This window comes from Mesoplodon mirus (genome assembly GCF_964341445.2).
Source record: "Mesoplodon mirus genome assembly, chromosome: 2".
NCBI lineage: Eukaryota > Metazoa > Chordata > Mammalia > Artiodactyla > Ziphiidae > Mesoplodon > Mesoplodon mirus.
In genome coordinates this window covers 44,047,770-44,067,843 of record NC_138977.1, presented here as the reverse complement: position 1 = coordinate 44,067,843, position 20,074 = coordinate 44,047,770, and the positions used below count along the sequence as shown (strand labels likewise).

General features: G+C 39.2%; 1 protein-coding gene across 2 annotated transcripts in view; it reads left to right on the top strand.

Annotated features, from left to right (window-relative positions):
• The first annotated feature begins 19,143 nt into the window (after positions 1–19,143).
• The window catches only part of BMP2K (BMP2 inducible kinase), a 126,907-nt gene continuing 125,976 nt past the window's right edge, over positions 19,144–20,074 (top strand). Inside the window, exon 1 of one of the 2 annotated variants that reach the window (XM_082611656.1) lies at positions 19,144–19,529. In XM_082611656.1, the coding sequence (XP_082467782.1) occupies positions 19,361–19,529 (169 nt within the window). In that variant the 5' untranslated portion in view covers positions 19,144–19,360. The remainder of the gene's footprint in view (positions 19,530–20,074) is intronic. The other variant, XM_082611657.1, reaches the window with a different exon arrangement.

Here is a 20,074-nt window from a genome sequence, read left to right as displayed (position 1 = left end):
CAAAAAGAGTCTTAAGGTTTATCTTCTTATTTTTAATAAATGAGGAAACTTAGAGGTAGTGTCTGACTTAAAATTCTAAATACTTGCATTGCACTAGCACTCAGAAGTGTTTACTTAAAGCAAAAGTATTGTTTTTATTATTGTTACATGTAGAAAAAGAAAATAGACAAAAGAAAACGCAGCCTGATCAAACCAGCAAAGTATCTGAATGTGATAAACTCTAGCTCAGCCAACTCAATCATCCATCCCAAATGAAGAGCAGTAAATAGGAAAAAAAGACTCCAAAATACAGCTAATTTCAACTCAGTGCTTTGTACATAGTAAGCACTCAGCAAACAGTCAAGTACTAAAAAGACTGAATGAATCCCTGATTTTATATTACTCTTCATAACATGGGCAACATGCATCTTTTCTTGTTCTAGATAAGAACACTGAAGACCTGTGAAGATGCTTAACCATGAAATAACTCTTACAAGGCTACGTTTTGATCAACTAAGTCTTGCCACTGACTAGATGTGAAATGAAAATGTGCAAATATGTTAATATAGACATAATACATGCAGTGATTAACTCTTAAGAATGAGTATCATTCATTTGGCATTTTTCCAAACTCTCAACATTTGAAAACATTTTACATTACTGTGCCTCTTTGCCACCAGGGAGCCCAGCTAAGTCCAGAATTATGCTAACTTCAGGGAGGGAGGTGGAATTCTTAACAACCACAATAACCTTGGCAGGCAGCTCTCCTATGCATACTCTGGAACACACTACCAAGAATTAGAATAAAGACTAAAGGATATGCTCAGCATTTCCAAGTACTTATGTACCCCTAATTGGCATCTCCTGTTGACTATAGGAAAAAATGAGTGAGGAGTCATTTAAATTACTTTTTTGGAGGGTGAGGGTAACAGAAACAGAATAGTGTTTTGTGGACTGAACCCTAAGCTTCAGGAATCCCATTATAACTCATATCTCTAAGCCAAATTGCTAAAGAAGTCCATGTAATGCTTTTGAAAGGCAGGCACTGAGGTGGGGACCCCCCATCTACCCTGTAGATCAAGATACAACCTATTACAGTGGGAACTCAGGTACCACATTGAGGCACTTCCCACCGTGGCTTGGGTTTGTATGAGAAACATGATCAAATGGAATTTGATTCCTGAAAACGTATAGAGACAGGTAATTTTCAAGATGCCTCTTCACTAGGGATGAAACTAGGACTTGGAATTGTGGGTGATGACCAGCATAGTTCACAGGCTCCTCTGAGTATGGGGCCAAGGGATTCCTCACTTAAACCCCTCTCCCACATTTCACTCATCCCCTCAAATGGATGAGGCATTTGGCATCATATTCATTTTTATTGGATTATTTTTCCTCCTGAAAACTTCTAAGCCAAGATCTAATTACATGATCTCATGATACGTCTATCATATAAGGATATCAAGGCTAACACTGTTGGACTGTATGCTAATCAATAAAAACTAGATCTATTTTAAATAAATAAAAAAATAAAGACCTTGTCTTAATTCTCTCTTTGGCCTCCAGTGCACAGTACCTGCTTATTCCATAGTGGACATTTCATAAACGATTACTGCATTGAAAAGAATTCCTATGGTGAGGAATTTTTACCTTGGTCTTTGTTTGGCTGGACGTAATTATTTCTTAAGTATTTTGTCATTTGAAATGTTTTGAACCAGTGAGTAATAATACTGAGTAGCAACAGAATAACAACTGATTTGTTAACTTTTAAGCCAGGAAAATTTGCCCACTCAGGGAGCAAAATTCAGTCATACAATCTACCGAGTACTTGCTTACTTTAATGTCAAATTTCAGCTTCTCTTGAAGTGTTCATCAAGGGTGATCATCTGAAACTATTCTGAAACTATCGATTCTATAACTTTTGCCCTTTGATAACAATTGACAACTTGTCAATTAAATTTGTCAATTTAATAACAATTTGATATCAATTGATAACATTGATAACTCAACTTCCTTGTTATCAATGTTATCAATGCCTATTCCCTAGAAATAGGTAGAAGGTTTGTGAGCTACCAGTTAGATATTACTATACACATGCAATTACTATTACTCTCAATGGCAATGATTCAACATGCAAATGTGTTGAAATAAGTTGTATATTGCAAGCAATAAATGACTAACTTTTACAAATGATGTATTTTAAACATATTCAAATCTAAGACTATCCCAGTAACATATATTCTCAGTCATTCTCACTGACATTTGAGTTGCTTTTCCTGAGTGAAAGAGAACAAGGTGGAATTACAGCCAGGTACCAGGAATTACACATAGCACACAAGGTCTCACTGGTCACTGGTTCACTTATGGGAGTGTGTGACACACGTGAATGCCATCAGTCACATGCATCACAGTGGAGAAAAAGTTTGAAAATTCTTGTTCTATAACCATAGTCTTTTACTGAGAATTAAAATTACCTTTGGAAAATTTACATTTAAACATGTTACAGTGTGATTGTTCACCATTATAAATAAGACAAGAGCTTCCCTGATGAAACTATTTAATAACGCACCTAGGGCTTCCCTGGTGGCGCAGTGGTTGAGAGTCCGCCTGCCGATGCAGGGGACGCGGGTTCGTGCCCCGGTCCGGGAGGATCCCACATGCCGCGGAGCGGCTGGGCCCCTGGGCCATGGCCGCTGGGCCTGCGTGTCCGGAGCCTGTGCTCCGCAGCTGGAGAGGCCGCAGTGGTGAGAGGCCCGCGTGCCGCAAAAAAAAAAAAAAAAAAAAAAAAAGCACCTTACTACCTACATTCCTTAGTCCCCTTTTCTGCCTTTATTTTCCTCCATAGGATTTATCTCCATCTGACATACTATATATCTCAATTATCTGTTTCTACCTTCCTTCTAGAATATAAACACTCCATGAGGACAGGGATTTTTGTCTTGTTTTCTACTGCTTCTCCCACCTCTAGAATGGTGCATGAAATATAATTGACACTCAGTAAATATTTGTTGCTTTCATTAAAAGAAAATTTGGGACTTGCCCTGGTGGCGCAGTGGTTAAGAATCCACCTGCCAAAGCAGGGGACACGGGTTCAATCCCTGGTCCTGGAAGATCCCACATGCCACGGAGCAACTAAGCCCCAGAGCCACAGCTACTGAAGCCCGTGCACCTAGAGCCTGTGCTCCGCAACAAGAGAAGCCACTGCAATGAGAAGCCTGTGAGCCGCAACGAAGACCCAACGCAGCCAAAAATAAATAAATAAATAGAAATGTTTTTAAAAAAAAAACAAAAAAGGAAATTCGAATGATGAATAAAGTAAAACCAGCCCTAACAGTCTAAAACACAATAGTTGGTCCAAAAGTAAAAGTAGAGCAGTGATGGAAGAGAAACCATCGAATATAGCAGTTCTTTTCTCCACCTGACAAATTAGAGAAAGATACAACATTTTTCAAAGGCTTGAATAATATATAAGTTCCAAGAGCTTGTGAAGAAAGGAATACTTCTCAAATCAACATCTTTTAAAGGAAAACTAACATTAATTGTCAGATTAGACAGTAATATTAGTAAACAATAGAATAGTAATTCTACTAAATGAAAGTAATAAAACATTCATCTGAACTATAGTGTTAAGAAGGATGAAACTAAGATGAATTCATTTTTATTTAACAGCTAGAAGGTAAAAGATTATAAAGTCCCATTTTATGTCACTAAAAAAACCCTTAAACTTGAATAATTCTAATGCTAAACATGAATTGGCTAATATGATATATTTGTTTATTTTTAATTAAACTATTTTGTTTAAGTGTGAATTCACATGCAATGGTAAGAAATAATACTGAGAGATCCCATATTGTAACATCTTATAAAACTACAGTACAATATCACTTACTGACATTGATACAGTCAATACATAAAACATTTTCATCACCACAAAGAATCCTCAGTAGCCATATCTACTTCCATTCTGCCCCCAACCCTCCCCAACTCCTGGGAATCACTAGTACATTCTACATTTCTATAATTTTTTCATTTCAGTACTGTCACACACACACACACACACACACACATTTTTTTTCCCAGCCATGCCATGCGGCTTGTGGGATCTCAGTTCCCCAACCAGGGCTTGAATCCAGACCACGGCAGTGAAAGCCCTGAATCCTAACCACTAGGCTACCAAGGAACTCCCAATAATGTTACATAAATGGAATAATTTGTTCTAAGTTCACAGTATGTAATTTTGGGTATCAGCTTTTATTTTCACTCAGCATAATTCTCTGAAGGTTCATATAGGTTGTTGAGTGTATCAGTAGTACCTTCCTTTTTATTTACTTTTTTTAACATCTTTATTGGAGTATAATTGCTTCACAATGGTCTTCCTTTTTATTAAATAATATTCCATGCCATGGATGTACCATAATTTGTTTAACCTTTCACATGTTAAAGGACATCTTTAACATCTAGTTGTTTCCAGTTTTGGATATTATGAATAAAGCTGCTACAGATATTCTTGTACAGGTTTTCATATGAACTTAAGTCTTCAATTGTCTGGGATAATTGCTCAGCAGTGCAAATGCTGGGTTGTATAGTAGCTGCATGTTTAGTTTTTAAAGAAATTGCCACACTGTTTTTCAGAGTGGCTATACCATTTTACATTCCCACCAGCAATGTATGAGTAACTTACTTTCCCTGCATTCTTGCCAGCATTTGGTGTTGTCACTATTTTTTAGTTGTAGTCATTCTGATAGGTATGTATTGGTATCTCATTGTGGTTTAAAATGTGCACTCCCCTGATGGCTCATAAAATTGTATATCTTTTCATGTGTATGCATTTTTACCATGAAACGTCTGTTTCTATCTTTTGCCCATTTTCCAATTAGACTGTTTTGTTTTCCACTATTGAATTTGGGAAGTTCTTTATGTATTCTAGATACGAGTTCTTTATCACATATGTGGTTTACAAATATTTTCTTCCAGTCTAGAGCTTATCTTTTCATACTCTTAACAGGGCTTTCCACAAGCAAAAGTTTTTAATTTTGACAAAATCCGACTCATCAATTTTTCTTTGATTGATCATGCTTTTGGTGTCAAATCTAAGAACTCTTTGTGTAGCCCTACATCCCAAATATTTTCTCCTACTTTTTTTCTAAAAGTTTTAGAGTTTTAAGTTTTACATTTAACTACAAGTCCATTTTGAGTTAATTGTTGTATATTATGTGAGACTTACCTCCCTGTATGTTCCTTTACTATCCCTTGTTTACAATGTAAATGTCTTCAATATTTCCTATGTAAAACCACAACAGACAGTGTTATAACTTTCGGCTTCCACCATCAATCTTAATTTAGAACCAAGAGGAGAAAAAGAGCCTATTGTATTTACCTATATTTTTGTTTATCATGTTCTTCTGATGTTCTAAGTTTTCTTTTTTATCATTCCCTTTCTGTTTAGAGAAATTCCTTTAGCCATTCTGATAGAGTTTGTTTGTTGATGACAAATTCTCTTAGTTTTCCTTCATCTGAGAATTTCTTGATTTCTCCTTAACTCCTGAAGGGTAATTTTTTTGCTGGGTATAGGATCCTGGATTGACAGTTCTTTTCTTTCAGCACTTGAAAGGTCTTATGCTACTTTCTTCTGGCCTCTTATTGTTTCTGATGAGAAATTTGCTGTCATTTGAATTATTTTTCCCTGTAGGTTAAATGTCATTTTCTCTGGCTGCCTTCAAAAGTTTTTTGTTATTAGAAGTTTAATTTTACTGTGCTGTGGTGTGGGTTTCTTTGGGTTTATTTAGTTTGAGGTTTGCCAAGTTTCCTGAATCTATAGGTTTCCAAATTTGGGAAGTTTTCAGTAATTATTTCTTCAAGTCCTTTTTCCGTCTCACTTTCTCCTCTCCTAATGACACAAATGTTATCTTTTGTTTTGGTCCCACCAGTCCCTGAGACTCTGATCTTTTTTTTTTTTTTTTTTTTTTTTTTTAATTTTCCTGTGCTGTTCAGATTAGTAATTTCACTGTTCTATCTTCCAGATCACTAATTCTCTCCTCTGTACCTTACGTTCTCCTGTTGAGCCCACCTACTGAGTTTTTAATTTTGGTTATTGTATTTTCCCACAATTTTCTAAAATTACCAATTGGTTCTTTTTATCTTCTATTTAATTTCTGAGGCTTTCTAAATTTTTTTGTTTGTTTCAAGTGTGTTTTTAAAAATTGCTCATTGATTACTTTTTATCATGGCTGCTTTAAAATCTCTGACAGATAATTTTAACATCTGTGTCATCTTAGTGTTGGCATCTTTTGTCTTGTTTTTCCATATGAGTTTGAGATGCACTTATTCAACTGAGGTTCATTCATTATGGAACCTCTGAAAGAACAATATCAATTTCAGTTCTTCCCACTTCTTGGTGTGACAAATAATTTTTTAAAATGAAACCTTAATATTTTTGTATTCTGGAGCTTATTTAAATGTTCTGTGCTCAATAATAGCCACATGTGTCATAGTGGCTATTATATTGGATACAGAACATCTTGAACATCTCAGAAGGTCTACTGGACAAGGGTGAACTAGACGAACAAAATGGCTCATGATACTACTAAATGTTGATGTAAAATACAGGGGAAGGAAGAAAAATATGAGGAAGATGGGTAAATAAATGACCCTATGAATTACAGGGATAGAAAAGATGTGGATTTATTCACAAGGCAAATCTGCAAAATGGACACCAACCTACTACCATACCATGGACTGAATTTTTAGTGATTCTAGCTGCATGGGTCTGTTCCTAAAAAAAAAAAAAAAAAAAAAAGGAATTCCCTTTTTCTATGAGTTGATGTAATTTGGAATAGTAAAAGCTAATTGATGTGACAGCTGAGATTAGTGTGTATTTACCCTGACATTGCATGTTATGTTACATTGAGATATATCTGACTTTAGCAAATGTTGGACGTATTCATTCAACATCATTTTATTTGATAGAGGAGATACATCTACGTTATAGAATTCAGTTTTTTTAAACAATAAGTGAAATGATATAGAGACGACTTTGGCAAGAGAGTACAATTTCAGGGCAGCAAAGCCCAAATAAAGATAAAATATATACAAATAAATGTAAAATGGCTAAAAATCATAGAGATTTCAGAACTAGAGTTTATTGTTATTTAATTTGTTCAATTTAATTTGTTCAATAACTATTTATAAAATGTATGTTATTACAGTTCAACCATCAATTTCTCAGATGAGAGATTGAGCTAGAGAGAAGTTGGCTTCATTACTTAATGGGAAAGTAAGGAAAAGAAACCTAGGCCATTTCATACTACATCTAGTTTCTTTCCTATTTATATCATTTATATCATTTATATCATTTATATCATATGGCCATTAAATGTCTTTCATAGTCATACCAGCCACACTGGAGAGTTTTGAAAAAAATACCTTGCACTTTCTGCCTCCATGATTAACTTATAATTTTCCCTCATTAATTCACTCCACATATATTTACCAAGTGCCTACAATGAGCCAGGAAATTCTAGGCACCAAAGCTCATCAGTGAACCAAACAAAGATCTGTGTTTAAACACTTATATTCTAGTGGTGGTAAATAAAAAATAAATTAGAAGAGGAATACTATGAAAAAAAGAAAAAGTAGTACAGGTTAAAGGGGGGTGAGAGGGGAGGTATGAGGCAGATTAAGTCACTCTTGCAGGATCTATTATAACCATCTGATGGATCTCAGCTCTTCTCCAATATCCATCTCAAATGCCACCTCCTCTATGAAGCCCTCCTTAATACCTTAGTTAAAATTTATGTTTCCGCTCTGTTCCTTTAGCACTTCCTCTCTCTATTCCAGCACTTAGCATTCTGCCTTGCGTAAGATATGAATGTATCTGTCTTTTCATTAGCCTGTAATAACTGAATAAAGAGAATGGGCCTTATTAATCATATTATCCCTTAAAGAGTCACACATGATGGTTGGCTTAATAAGCATTTGTTGAATAATGAAGTCTAAATTGAATGAACTGACAAAGACCTGGAATGTTTACAAAAGGTCATCCTGATATTAGAATTCAGAAATATAAATTCAGCATGCAGATTTTAGGTGCCAGTTCTCTATCCATTCTAATCTTGTTCTGTTCTGCCCATACCTATGTGGCTAGAGAGATAGTACTTAGTTTTGTTGGAGAGAGTCTTTATTTTCTGCTCTTGCTGATTTCTAGTTAAAAATACCACATATTCACAAATACCATTTGATTCACTTAACAAATCAAGCAAAATAATGGCATCATGAGGAACTTAAATTTGTCTTCAGAGCTGTCATGCATTATCCACACAGCCTATTAAATTAACTGTTATACACCAGAATTTAGGCAACTTAACCAACACTATGACCCTTACATAATATCACACTTTTACCTGAGAAAATAAGATTTATGTGAAATTGTCAATCTTTATTTTTCTTTTGCCAGTGAATAAAAAACACAGAAATCATCAAGCTATATTCTTCTCTATTTCTTTCACGAAATGTACTGCTTTACATGCCCAAGAACCAGTAGGACTTGTTGGTTAAGAAATGTATTTCTTACAGCATAGTAGCATATTATCTTGAAAGTGCTGTTATAAACAATATTTACTACATTCACGAGTACTGAATAAAGCATAGCTATGAAACTGATTTTGATTACACATTCTGTAGGTATTCTAATTGGTAGGTATGAATAAAAGACTTCCCCTAAGCAATCATATAACTAAAAGTACACAAAGTTTTTGCATCTTAATTCTTTTACAAAATCAGTTTTAGAATTTAAAGATTTAGTTAGTGCATAATTATAAAGTATTTATAAATTCTTAGTAATTCAGATATATTGAATTCGTTGAATTAGTGATTAGTGTTGCTTTTTTGAATAAAGATGTGACGACATGAAATATTAATGAAGGTTCTACTGGAATTGCTAATGATGGATTCTTCTGATGAAGGAGAACTTAAAACAAACCTCTTTGAAATAAGGGAATGTGTTTGTATTTTTATTAAACTGAAACATTGATGTTTCTCTTAAAGGTACTTATTTTTATCCAAGATGCACATACAGTATACATTTCAATTAAATTTTATCCCTGTTGTGCAGGGCATTTACTATAAAGGATAATCATTAGAGTTCTCATTATTAGAGAAACAGGGATTGATTATGCATTATGATTATTACAGGAAAGTTGATGGGTCATAAGTGAGAAAGGTAACAATGGTGAGTGGACGAGAAAATGTGCAGGCCAGAAGCAGAAGAAATGTAAAAAACATACAGGATGAGCATGAACACAAGAAACCATGTCTATACCCGCTAAATTCAATGTTTGTTTGGCTTAAAGTTTGGACCTTAAGTCTTATTTCTATTTTCCCATGTGAATAGTAAAAGGCTGCGTGCATGTGTATGTATATATAGGCCTGCAATAAGTGACTATTTAATTAGTTTATTTACACAGGGACAGCCAATTTGCTAAAGTAACTCTTTGTCTTTGAGGCTGTGTGTAAATGCTATCAAAACAAGTCATAAATTCAACAAAAATAAAAATTATTATGTAAAATTATTTCAGACAATTTTAATTGTTTAATTTTTTAAGGTTTTGATCATCTATTTGTTGTCATATCAATACTAAAAAGCTCAAAGTTTAAGTGGGCCAAATCTATAGTTGGTACCAAATCTCTTTGGTACAAAATATGAGTATTATTATCTCCTATAAAAACTATTTTGCTTAAAATGTATTGTTAGACATTTTCAAAGACCAAGTGTATTTATGTATATGTGCAAAATTTGAATTTGGTATCTGTCAATACTGAATGAACATTTTAGTGCAAAGCTGCCTAAACACACACACACATCAAATTTATAAGTTTAGAGTTTATAAAAATGTGCTTGTTTATAAAAAGGATATAACATGGGGACTCAACAAATGGTATTTCATTTGGATAAAAATGGCAAGAATTTTAATAAAATGTTAACAATGTATAAATTTCTTTTAGCTTTCTTTTTTTTTTTTTTTTCCACTCCTGAATTAAAGTTCTTACTCAGGAGTGCTAATTCCTCTTGCATCTTGTATACGTTCTGACTTGCTACTAGTTTATCAGTAAGCATTAGCTGGGTGTTGTCATGGTAAATGGGAAAAATGTTTTTAATCTGTCCCTATAAGTAGGTGCAGTGCTGTCAGCAGATAAGAGAGAGAACAGAAACAAGGTATCTGTTGAAGTACGAAAAATTAAAAGTTTAAAAAAAGCATATTTATGTTTAAGAATGATTTCCTTGAATATTATATTTAGAGCAACATGTAAATTATGTAATTGAATAAGGTCAACAAACAGCAACTTACAAATATTATAATTTAAGAAGTGGGTACATAAGTATAATTTTCATGTTAGCTTGAAATATGCACTAAGGTGGTGTTTGATCATCACCATGATGAAAATAAATGATAAAAATCGCTTTTATATAATATCTGGTCACACTTCATTAAGATTTTTCTGGGGAAAGATCTATAATAGGAAGCTCTCTTTTACTTTTAAACAAAAGTACATTCAAATTTATCTTTGTTTACCTAGACTCTGATCAATTGTAACTCTCCCCTCATAGCATCTGTCTTTTATTCCTTTCTGTGAATCCAAAATGCCATTAAAAAGCACATTTCAAAATATCAGTTCAAAGTAGCATTTATTTTCCAGGTACTTTGTTTAATTCCATAAGTATTTAGCACCTATAAAGTGCCCAATATTGGGCTATGTATGCAATGGAATTACTTTAAAATGATAACTATACATTGTGCATTTTGTTTCATAGTTAAGACTTATATACACTCAGCAATTAAAGGACACAGTATGCTAGACTTTGCATGCAGACAAAAGTGCTACAATGGTTCAGAGAAATGATGGATTACTATGAAGTGGGGAACTTGGGAAAAAACTTTCTGGAGGAGGTAAGTTGGGAAAGCTGTATATGTCTAAAATGGATGACAAGGAGGGAAAGACAGTGCTCAGACTCAGGGAAATAGCAAGTGTAAAAGGACAAGGGTGAGATTTTAGCCAGTGGAAAAGAAATCAGCCTCTTTGGGCAGATTTGTTTGTTTCGAGTGGTAGGAACCACGTTTTCATTATAGCCTCAGGCTTTGCTTTCAGATTTACTTAAGGTTTCAGTTTTTACCTCTCACCTATGTTTGTCTTACTGATGTTACTTATGACACTCTCTTGCTTAAGCTATCCTGATTTTACCCTTTTAAGTTTTCCATTCCAGAAGCAGAATTCCCTTTCTTATAGTTCCATAAACTGAGCAGTTTCCCATTTGTTGTTTTTGTTTTGTTTTCAACTACCGGCATTTCTTCTCTTAAGACTGTCTGCAAAGATCCAGCAAGCCACCTAAGTTTAAGTTGGTCAATGTACCTGAGTTCCACAAATGTTTATTAAGCAATTATTAGGGACCAGGCATATACGGAGATGAAGAAGCCATGGTTCCTACCCTCCTGAAGCTTTCAGCCAGGTAAAGGCTGTTTCTTGCCCCAAGTCTGCCTATATTGTCCTATACTACAATTTGCAGTGTAAAGTCTGCCAAAATAGCAAAACATAAAATAAATGATAAATGCTAAGAAGCCTAAAACTCACTCCAAAGAAGAATCAATAGGTTATACCTGTGAAGCACCTGTGATGAAAGGGTAGCCCAGTAGAATAGTTTGGGTTCTAGTTCTGTCACATTTAGTACAGCTTTGAACAAGATGATATAGAGAAAGGAAAGGGGACATTTCTTCATTGTCTACTATGTGCTGGCAGTGTGATTGGTATTGGTTGTGCATTATTTAATACTCATAGATCACATCACCTTCCAGCTCCCACTTCAAAAAACAACAGCAAAAAAATTCACCACCACCACAGAAAAACAAAATTAAAAAAACATTCTTGGGAGTTCCCCGGCGGTCTACTGGTTAGGATTCAGCGCTTTCACTGCTGTGGCCTGGGTTTAATCCCTGATCTGGGAACCAAGATTCCCCCAAGCTGCACAGCATGGCCAAAGCCCTCCCCCCCAACCCCCCCCCCATATTCTTCCTATTTTATTTTATTTTTTATTTTTTTGTGGTATGTGGGCCTCGCGCTGTTGTGGCCTCTTCCGTTGCGGAGCACAGGCTCCGGACGTGCAGGCTCAACGGCCATGGCTCACGGGCCCAGCCGCTCCGCGGCATGTGGGATCCTCCCGGACCGGGGCACGAACCCGTGTCCCCTGCATCGGCAGGCGGACTCTCAACCACTGCGCCACCAGGGAAGCCCATTTCTTCCTATTTTAAAGACAAATGGAAGTCCGGTGTAGAAAAGCTAAGAAGCTTGGGATTTCAGACACATCTGAGATTTGAGCCTGGTCTCAACCCCCAACTCTACCACTTACTAGATTTTTGGCAAAGTTATTCACTTATTTATTCAATATTCACTATATGTCAAACATGTTGCTTGGCACTGAGTTTTAAGAAAACAATGTGACACAGTCCCTTTCCTTAAACCTCTTAAACTGCAGTCAAGGTAGACAGGCATGGAATGAAGCCCTTGTAATTAAGTGATAGGTGTAGTTCTGGAAGTTGTACAGAGTGGCGTGGGGGGCAAATGAGTCCATTCTACCTGGGATTGGCAGATGGCAGAGGACAGGAAAGGTTTCCTAGCGGACGTGGCCCTGGAGTCCCACACAGTCACCCACTGATTCAGATGACTGTGGGAAAGAACAAGACATTCTACCTTGCGTGAGCAGTGGGGCCTGAAACAGCTTGGTAAGGAATGAAAATGGTTGAGGGTGGCTGGAGTGAGAGAGCTGTAAGTCAGATGTAGTAATACCTACTTCCCTTGTTAGAGAATTAAATATATACAGTGTTAAGCACAATGCCTGAGACATACTAGGTGCTCAAACAATGTTCCTGTTCCTCCTTCAGTTTCTCCAGTAATTATATTGCCTTCCAGCTTGAAATTCCATGACGTTATCACACTGCATGGGTTCTTATTGTATATTGGTTCATACACTATTTAGCACATCATACAGGTTCAATAAATAGTCTCTACCACAGTTGGCAGAAGTCCGGATAAAACAAGATGTGAATCTTGATAAGGGACTGAAGCAAAAGCTGACTTTAGCTTCAACACTTTCTTTCTCTCTGTCCCTCTACAGTAACTTGAATAGAGTTTTGCCTGAGTATGTGTGAATATTGTGTAAGTAGAGAGACTCAGCATCAGTTCAACACATGGGGACAGGATTCAATATCTTTCCATGGGAACTGCTCACCCGCTTCCAAACCCAGAAGAGCTGCTTTTCTGTTCCCAGAAGTTTTGAAGATCATAACATCAACCACACTGTCAGGAGGAGATTTGAAGGCAACATATCATCATTGCATAACCTTAGAGCTCATCATTTCTGTCCAGAGCTTACAGTCAACTCTATCTCCACTATCAGTCTTTCTTCCCTGCCTCTATTATGTGGTTGTGTACATGTCTCCCCCACCCCGCAAGAGTATAAACTCTGAAATCTTGTCTTATTCAACTTTGCATCTCCTAGTTACCCACCCCCATCCACAGTGCTTTACCCATTGCAGATATTCAGCAACTATTTGTTAAATTTTAAATATACCTGGTTAATCAGAAATTAATCTCACTTATCACAGTAGGGTTCCCTGAACCCTAGCAGCACACTCAAATTTGGTGAGTGATGTGACCAAAGAGCATAGGAAGGTACCTTATCACCTTAAACTGCAGCAATCATATTGTTTATTGTGTGTTTTCAAGGAAAGTCTCCATGGTGTAGTGGGTTAAGAGCATGAGCTATAAAGTCAAACTACCTGGTTTTGAAACCTGCTACAAGTCACAAGACAGACCTTGGGTATGTAACCTATCTCTCTGTGAATCAGTATTCTCATCTGCAAAGTGAGAGTAATGGTCTAAAATGTTATTTCATAGTGTGGTCACGAAGATTTACTGAGTTAATAGCACTGGTACATTGCTATTTTTGAAGAGCGCTGGTACATTGCAAGTGCCCAATAAGAATTAGTTCTTATTTTACGCTCTGCTAAGTTTTATATGAATGTAACTGGGAGCAGGGAGTAGCTTGGCCATAGCAGGGAGATGCAAAGGCTAACAAGAAGAGGGAGGGCAGGAGCATATCCAGGGATGTGACTGTAATCCCCTTCTAGGACAAATGCTTCTTGAGGCAGGAAGATATTCCTGTCATGAGGTGTGAGGCTAAGGTGCTGTATACCTGGTGGACTCTCCCCTCGCCACCAATTCAGCAGGGTCAGGGATCAAAGTACCTCTCTTGGTGGTGAAGTTGCCTACCTCTTGCAGTCTTTTAAATTATTTTTTTATATCAAAAGTTGTTTACTAGTTAAACATTGTTTATTATAATATAGCAGTATAGAGCATGGGTTAAGAATGTGGAGGCAAAAAAAGATCTAATCATGGTTTTGACCTTTATTATCTGATTGATCTTGGGCAGGAGCCTTTATTTCTCTATGCTTCTATTTCTTTTCTTTTTTTTTTAACATCTTTATGGAGTATAATTGCTTTACAATGTTGTGTTAGTTTCTGTTGCATAACAAAGTGAATCAGCTATACATATACATATATCCCCATATCCCCTCCCTCTTGCATCTCCCTCCCACCCTCCCTATCCCACCCCAGGTGGTCACAAAGCACCGAGCTGATCTCCTTGTGCGATGCAGCTGCTTCCCACTAGCTATCTATTCTACACTTGGTAGTGTATATGTGTCAATGCTACTTTCTCACTTCGTCCCAGCTTACCCTTCCCCCTCCCTGTGTCCTCAAGTCCATTTTCTACATCTGCGTCTTTATTCCTGTCCTGCCCCTAGGTTCATCAGAACATTTTTTTTTAAGATATATATGTGTGTTATGTGTTAGCATATGGTATTTGTTTTTCTCTTTCTGACTTACTTCACTCAGTATGACAGTCTCTAGGTCTATCCACCTCACTAAAAATAACTCAATTTCGTTTCTTTTTATGGGTGAGCAATATTCCATTGTATATATGTGCCATGTCTTCTTTATCCATTCATCTGTTGATGGACACTTAGGTTGCTTCCATGTCCTGGCTATTGTAAATAGTGCTGCAGTGAACATTGTGGTACATGACTCTTTTTGAATTATGTTTTCTCAGGGTATATGCTGGGTCATATGGTAGTTCTATTTTTAGTTTTTTAAGGAACCTCCATACTGTTCTCTATAGTGGTTGTATTAATTTACATTCCCACCAACAGTGCAAGAGGGTTCCCTTTTCTCCACACCCTCTCCAGCATTTATTGTTTGTAGATTTTTTAATGATGGTCATTCTTGCAGTTTTTTCTTTTTTTAAAGAAGCTGTTGGGGGTAGGAGTTTATTAATTAATTAATTTATCTTTGCTGTGTTGGGTCTTCGTTTCTGTGCGAGGGCTTTCTCTAGCTGTGGCAAGCGGGGGCCACTCTTCATCACGGTGCGCAGGCCTCTCACCATCGCGGTCTCTCTTGTTGAGGGGCACAGGCTCCAGGCGCACAGGCTCAGTACTTGTGGCTCACGGGCCTAGTTGCTCCGCGGCATGGCATGTGGGATCCTCCCAAACCAGGGCTCGAACCCGTGTCCCCTGCATTAGCAGGCAGATTCTCAACCACTGCGCCACCAGGGAAGCCCTTTGCAGTCTTTTTAAAAAGCATGGTCAAGTTACAGGAAAAATTCTATCACAGAAAAGTATTTTAAGTCAAATGAGTTATTTCTCTTATTAAGAGTATTTTTGAGCATCTTGGTATTTTAAAGTATACTATCAGATTGATTTTTCTTTGATGTATATACATTTTTTACAGGCATAGTAATGACGTTGAGTAGTTTTAACAGAGGATTCAAATATCAGTGATATTTTTTAAAAAAACTTTTTAAATGGATATATATATTCTTTTAATGGACTTCAGGACTTTTACTTTTTTGGAAAGCAAAGATATGGGCGTTTAACTAGGTATGATGTAATTCTGTTAGGCAGGGAGGATAATTTTTCCTTCTAGTAAAACATAATGAGGCTAATAATGATTGAAGACACATCATCAAAGGAAAACATTGACTCCTGAGGAAAAGTGATCAATCAGGAATTGGAAGAGATGATTTGTAAAGGTAATTATGGCACTGGAATAAGCCTTTTGGGATAAGCATACTTTGATCCATGTCAGTCATTCTTACTTCACATATGTCTTTGAGAGCCACCTTAGTGCAAAAAAGATGAGGGTCAAAGTAACAAGAAGGTTTATAGCTTTCCAGTAGAAGACAAAAATATAACAATAATCCTCCCTCCTCCTCACCATTGTCAAATTCCTTCCTGTTTGAGGAGCTCAGAATCATTTAGTTGGCTACGATGATCTGCTGACTTTATCAGTATATTGTAACATGAAACCTTGTAAACTGAAACAATCTGCTTTAAATAAAAGTCTTTATTATGTGGCTAGTTTCCAACAATTTTAATCACAGTACAGCTGTAAACATTAGAAAGGTTGACGTTTATATTGAAAAAAAAAAAACCCCTGAAATGTAATTTTAACTTTTAATCTCTATCAAACTATTCTATATCTGTGTTCTTACTGTAAGTCACCTCAATGACAGTGTTTAAGATGATCAGAATGTACATTATCCATACTTTTTCTTCTAGAGATTTTAATTTCCAACAGGAAACAAAAGTGAAATGAGTGCAAAACTAAAAGACTAGAATTCTCAATATAGTTTTTCCACTGATTAGTATCTCATTTTCTGCCTACAAATCAGTTTATGGACACAATTTTGACTCACAAAGGTGCTAGGAGGATACAATCTGACAGTTAATATCAACATCTTTTGATAGTGTTTGTAAATGCTTGGCATTCTTCTTATTAGTAATACAATGTTTTTGCATTCTTATTAGTAACATGTTTGTCATAGAATATTGTGGAGTTAACATTCTGAGAAGATCAAACAATATTCAAATTTTTATTATGTGCTTGATGAAAAATTAAAGAACACATTGCTTAGTGTTACTCATAATTTTTGAGAGAGGATCTATGCCTTAAATTAATGATCAACTTCCATATCAGAAGTCAGGTTATTTGGGTACACAGAAGTTTTTTTTTTTTTTTTTAAACCACAGCAATTGTGGTAAATTGGCTCCCAAACTGATCACAGGAGACTTCATTTACTCTTGTGTTGTCATCCGATGAATATGTATTAGGCCTCAACTTTGTATGTTAGGCTGATTGCAGTTTAGATTGTATGAAATGACTAAATTTCTCAGTTATTTGGCTTGAAAAAATATAATTCAAATACTGTAGGAATGAGACTCCACAGTGAATCCCCACAGTAAGGAGAATGGTCCGTTTATTTCTGAATGGAAATCCCCAATTGTCACAGCACATCAATGATCTGACATATCTGACTTCCATTGAGCTGGACTTTTAAAAGTCAGGTCTCTGGACGAAGAATTTTAGCTTAGTGGGTTATGCAGCAAAGATGCCCAAATCCAGAGCACTGTTTTAATGTTGTCAGAAATAGCTTCTCTTGAAATAGCAGAGGGGAAGAAAAAAATGGAAGATTTTAAGCCCAAAGTCTTTTGCCTAAGCACATTTTCTAACGTTTCTGCCCGTATCTCATTAAAAAGCTGGATCAAGAAACAGGGGTGGGGATATAACCACATCATCTACTTTCATAGAAGGTTCAGACTGGAGTCCCACAAGCACAATTTATTTGGCCTATATTTAAAAAATTTGGAAAGTGCCATATTAGAAAAAAATCCAGATTTTTGGCTTCTCTTAAGAAATGGAACCTTTGGCCACAGTGGGCCTGTATTCATACGGGGGGGAAAGCAGGCTGGATTTGAGAATCGGTTTCTTTCTTTACATACGCTCAATGATTTCCCATTCCCTACCACCCAGAACATCTTAACACCACGTTCACTTTGCCTGCCTCACCCCGCAGGCGTTGAGATTCCTGCAGTTTATGAAATGGATGCAAACGGGTCTTTTTTTTTTTTTTTTTTTAAATGGGCAAATCTCTTTGTTAAAGGAGGAAGGGGGAACCAATGGCTGGTTTTGCTTCCAAAGTCCTAAATCTGCCATTTTTCAACCATCTGACCCTAACCTACTTTTTCCGGATGGCCCGAAGTATGAAACTAAGTATCAAAGGATGGCCCTTGTAGTCACAGTTCTATCACAAGCCAGCCATGTGACCTTGGGCGAGTCCGTTAAGCACTCTTGGCCAAAGGTGATGAAAAGTCCCTAACGGACTTAATACCTGCTCTGAATACTTCACAGGGCTATTGCACAGCACACACGAGATTCTGAAAGTACTCCTAAATCATTTATAAACCGCAAAACTCTCCCTAGCACAAGCGTCTGTTAGAGTGCGACACCACGGCTTTAGAAGTTGGGTTACTGGAATCCGCTCCAGTTCCGCGCTGCTCCCACCTCCCACGCTCGGGGTGGGCGGGCGGAAGAAGATTCTCAGGGGAGAAGCTCTGGAGAACCAGCTTAGAAATGCAGCGAGAAGTCCGTTAGCGGGGGTTAAGTTGCTGGCATTTTTAAGCCCCCAGAGTGACATACCAACTCCTGGCCGAGATGACAGACACCGCGCACAGCCAGCGCGAAAACCGGTCCCCGGGCCACCTCCCTGCTCGAAGCCAGGACCCCAGGAGCCAGGCCTGAACCCTCCCGGCCAGGACCCCAGACCCGGGATTCCGGACCTCGTTCTCGTCCCCAACCCCCCCCATCGCCTCCCCCATCCCCCCTCCACGTGACAAGAGCCGGAACCGTCACTTCCGGCGGCGCAGGCCACGCGCCTGCGCGGGGCGCCTAGCCTCAGTGAGCGGTCGGCAGGGGCGCCGCGCCGCCAACGGCCTCGAGTGGCGGGCGGCGCGGGTTCGGCTGGGGCGGCAGCGGTGCCGCGGGATGCTGTCCAGAGAGTGTGCGGCCTGAGCGGACCAGCCCACTCCGCGGAGGGGCCGGTCGCCCCGCCCCCTTCGCCATCTCCCTCCATTGCGCCCTCCTCCGGGGCTCGCGGTCCGTCCTGGTGCGGCTGCGAGGGCGCCCGGGGCACTGGCGGAGGCGGCCGCGTCGCCCTCGCACTCGGGCCCGCCCCCTCGCGCCCCGCCCTGTCCCCGCCCCCCTCACCGCCCTCTGCGGGAGCCCGGCAGCTGCAGCGGAGCCGCGGAGCGGGCGGCGGGGCCGGGGCAGTGCGCTCGGCGCGCGCGGAATGTGAGGCTCGGCAGGCCGTAGCGCTCTCGGACGCTCGGACGAGCGAGGGGCGGCGACCCCTCGCGGACGCCCGGCCGCGTGCCGGACCGGGCACTCACCCTCTCGCTCGCCCTTGCGCGCGCCCCGCGCCCTCCAGCGCGCCGGCGGGACCATGAAGAAGTTCTCTCGAATGCCCAAGTCGGAGGGCGGCGGCGGCGGCGGTGGAGCGGCGGGTGGCGGGGCCGGCGGGGCCGGGGCCGGCTCTGGTAGCTCGTCCGTGGGGGTCCGGGTGTTCGCGGTCGGCCGCTACCAGGTCACCCTGGAGGAGTCACTGGCCGAAGGTACGGGCGCCCGGGGAGGCTCGGGCCGGCAGGTGAGGGAGGGCTGGGGTGTGGCGGTAGCTTCTCCAGGTCCTCGCCCGCTTGTCTCCTCGCCCTCCCGGCTCACTCTAACCCCTTCTGCCTCCTCTGCCGGGCCAGCGGGGGCTTTTAGAGTAGCTCGGGCTCTCGCTCTTAAGTCTGCTTTTCTCGCCGCCGGCAGCTCTGACCCGTGCACAGTTCTTTCAGTACGAGTTTGTCATTTTCAGTGCTTCTTGACGCAAAGAAATAAATAGGAAACGTCTTAGCGAGTGCTGCGGTGTCATGATTGGACCAGTGACTCATTAGAGGGTCAGATCGAGCAGGATTGGGGCTCTTCTTTCCCCGCTGTGGCTCAGTGGGGTGTCAAGCGTTGGCCTCACCACTCGCGACGCAGGGCACAGGACTCCGCAGCCCCGGGTGTTCGTTCAGCCTGGGTTTGCTCCTGCTCAGTCATCAGTTGAAAAACAATTTATTTCTGTGCGTGCGCGTGATGGAGGTGATACTTTGCCCCAAATTCAGTTAGTAGG